Source organism: Aspergillus terreus, genomic scaffold, assembly GCF_000149615.1.
Source record: "Aspergillus terreus NIH2624 scaffold_5 genomic scaffold, whole genome shotgun sequence".
NCBI lineage: Eukaryota > Fungi > Ascomycota > Eurotiomycetes > Eurotiales > Aspergillaceae > Aspergillus > Aspergillus terreus.
In genome coordinates, this window is record NT_165928.1 from 1,638,540 (window position 1) to 1,640,871 (window position 2,332).

At 56.0% G+C, this 2,332-nt stretch overlaps 2 protein-coding genes across 2 annotated transcripts in view; one reads left to right on the top strand and one right to left on the bottom strand.

The window, feature by feature from the left end:
- Nucleotides 1–149: 149 nt before the first annotated feature.
- Nucleotides 150–1,020, bottom strand: ATEG_04131 (Zn(II)2Cys6 transcription factor; the record flags this gene model as incomplete). Its single annotated transcript, XM_001213309.1, has 3 exons — nt 150–286; nt 358–537; nt 588–1,020. The coding sequence occupies 3 exons, from the start codon at nt 1,018–1,020 to the stop codon at nt 150–152; spliced, it is 750 nt and encodes a 249-aa protein (XP_001213309.1).
- Nucleotides 1,021–1,713: 693 nt separating this feature from the next.
- ATEG_04132 (BTB/POZ domain-containing protein) overlaps nt 1,714–2,332 on the top strand; it is a gene marked incomplete at both ends in the record, with an annotated part of 1,735 nt that continues 1,116 nt past the window's right edge. The window contains one exon of the mRNA XM_001213310.1: nt 1,714–2,178. Coding sequence (XP_001213310.1) covers nt 1,714–2,178 — 465 coding nt within the window. The remainder of the gene's footprint in view (nt 2,179–2,332) is intronic.

The following is a 2,332-nucleotide window of genomic DNA, read 5'->3' on the forward strand; positions in this document are numbered from 1 at the left end:
GTAGACATCCGTCGACGGCGAAGGTATCAAGCCACTCCTTCATACCGTTGGCCTGGGCAGGGTTGCTGCCTCGCTGCCGGACTTTGAGGATTTTCTTTGCTCCCTCCAGATGGTATTTCCATGCCCCGTCCCCCGATTCGATGGCATCCCTAAGAGCCAGAACCATGATTGCCGCGAGCGTTCCAGTGTCGTTCCGCATGACGGAATCCCCGACATCGCGCGCAAGCTGACGAAGGGCGCGGTGCTTGAACGTGAGAAAATGCTCGTAGACCTTGGAGGCCGGGCGCTGTGAAATGGTGCTGATCACAGCCTGCTCCACGTCCTGCGGCGAAAGAAGTGCACTGGTGAGGGCCGTACCGTCGGAAGACCATGGCATTGGGGAGAAATCCGAGTTGGCGAGAATCGCATAATGCAACGCGCCGGTGGCAGCGAGGGCATGGGCCAGCACGGGGGAGTCGCCCACCAGGAGGGTGAGATCACGGAAGGGGTTTTGAACGCTGGAATAGAGGGTGAGATAGCCCACGAGATTTTCGTTGACTGCGGACTGTTAGACAAGGTAGATCCAATGAGTCCTGGTAGTTACTCACAATGGTCAATGTAGAACCTCGACAGCGGACTTAGATCTTTGAACAAAGGGTCCACAAGCGGCCGGGGTGATGGGATGTAGTTCGGCAAATGGACCTCTCTCTGCGCTGTGATCCAGGTACTCCGATCCTCCGACTGGGTATCCTCCTCGGGAGGACTTTGGGCTGGTGGTTCGTTTTCTGATGAGGCGGGGGTGACAGCATTGGAAGGAGGATTGACACTAGGTACACCGGACTGTCCGGGATCAGGTCGCATCACATCGTCAAAGCTGCGGCCCATCATCTTTCCCCGACTGGCGACGCCTCCTTTCACCCACACGAGGGGCTTCTGATACCCCAGACATTCCTTCCCCGCATCGCGACACTTCCGACACGTGGGACGGCCGTTATCGCAGATGATGCGTCGGCGGCGACAGGTGTAGCAGCCTTTGGTCATGACGGGGCAGTAAGTTATCGAGAGAAGATGAAGTACACGGTACACGGCTATTCAGGGAGGACGATCGAACATCGGACAGGCCATTCTTGGGCGAGAGGGTGTCAGGAAGAACTGGCGGTGGAGGCGGCGAGACTCCCCCAATCGAACATCGCTTTCGGAGGGATGGTAGAGACAGAGACGTATGAAAGAAGAAAGTGGGAAGAGAAGAGGAATCGGAAGGGAGAAGATCGCAATGAAGGGTGGTGAAGAAGAGAAGAAGACGAGGTTGAAGATGGAAAGAAAGTCGAAGTTGTAGAGCCGGATGAGTCAGCGGCGTTCATGTGCGCATTCACAGCGACATAAAATAAAAACATACTCCGTACATTCTTCGTTCTCTTCTTTCTCCTCCATGATTTCCACCCTCGTTTGGCTCTTCATTCTCGTCCTCTCTGGAAGCCATCGCGTCTGGACCAATTTCTTTTGATTGCAGCCGGTTGCGGTCGAGTCCAGACCTGAAACTCGATCCGCTTGCGGTTGTTTATCGTTTATCGCGGGGATCTTCCTACTAGCACCATTATTTACTCCTGATCTTCTCTCCACCAAGATCTCCCCTCCCCCTCTCCTCCATCAACGCCATTATACATGTCAATCTCCTCTTGACGCCGGGCGTAAATGGTCTCCCAGGCCCAAATCGTGGATCGCTCGGTGGCGATGATGCCCAGTGCGCCTCCGTCTTCCGTTTCGCGCCACTCTCACAGCAGTCGACGACATCGCTCGAGTCGTTCGCATCATGGCGGTCTTGCTCATCAGTCCCAGAATGACTTCCCGGTCTTTACTCACACCGGCGATGTCGAGATCATCATTCGCGCAGGCTCCCAGGAGAAGCGATACCTCCTTCATCGGCTGATCCTGGCGCAATGTTCGGGGTTCTTTGAGGCCAGCACCCAGGAAGAATGGTCGCGACAGCCGCCCTCTCGCCCGTCGAACCACGGTCCGCCCGACCTAGCCGTGTTGTCACGCATCAGTGAGGATAACTCGTCTCTATCGAATGGGTCGACTCTGGCACAGTCAGAGAATGGATTCGGTGGTCTTCCCCTTCCCCCGGAGAAGAAGCGATGGCGATACGAGCTGGACTGGGATAGCAAAGCGGAGGACGAGGAGCCTATGCTGGTTCAAAAGGTATGCACAGTGCGCTGCGAATGGTAATGATCCTCACGTGTATGAAGATCCACGACTGACTAAAGTAGCCGCCCAGCTTCACCGTCGGACTCGACCCTCCCGGACAATACCCGCCCTCGATGACCAAGCCCTCCAGCACGCAAACGGGCCTCGT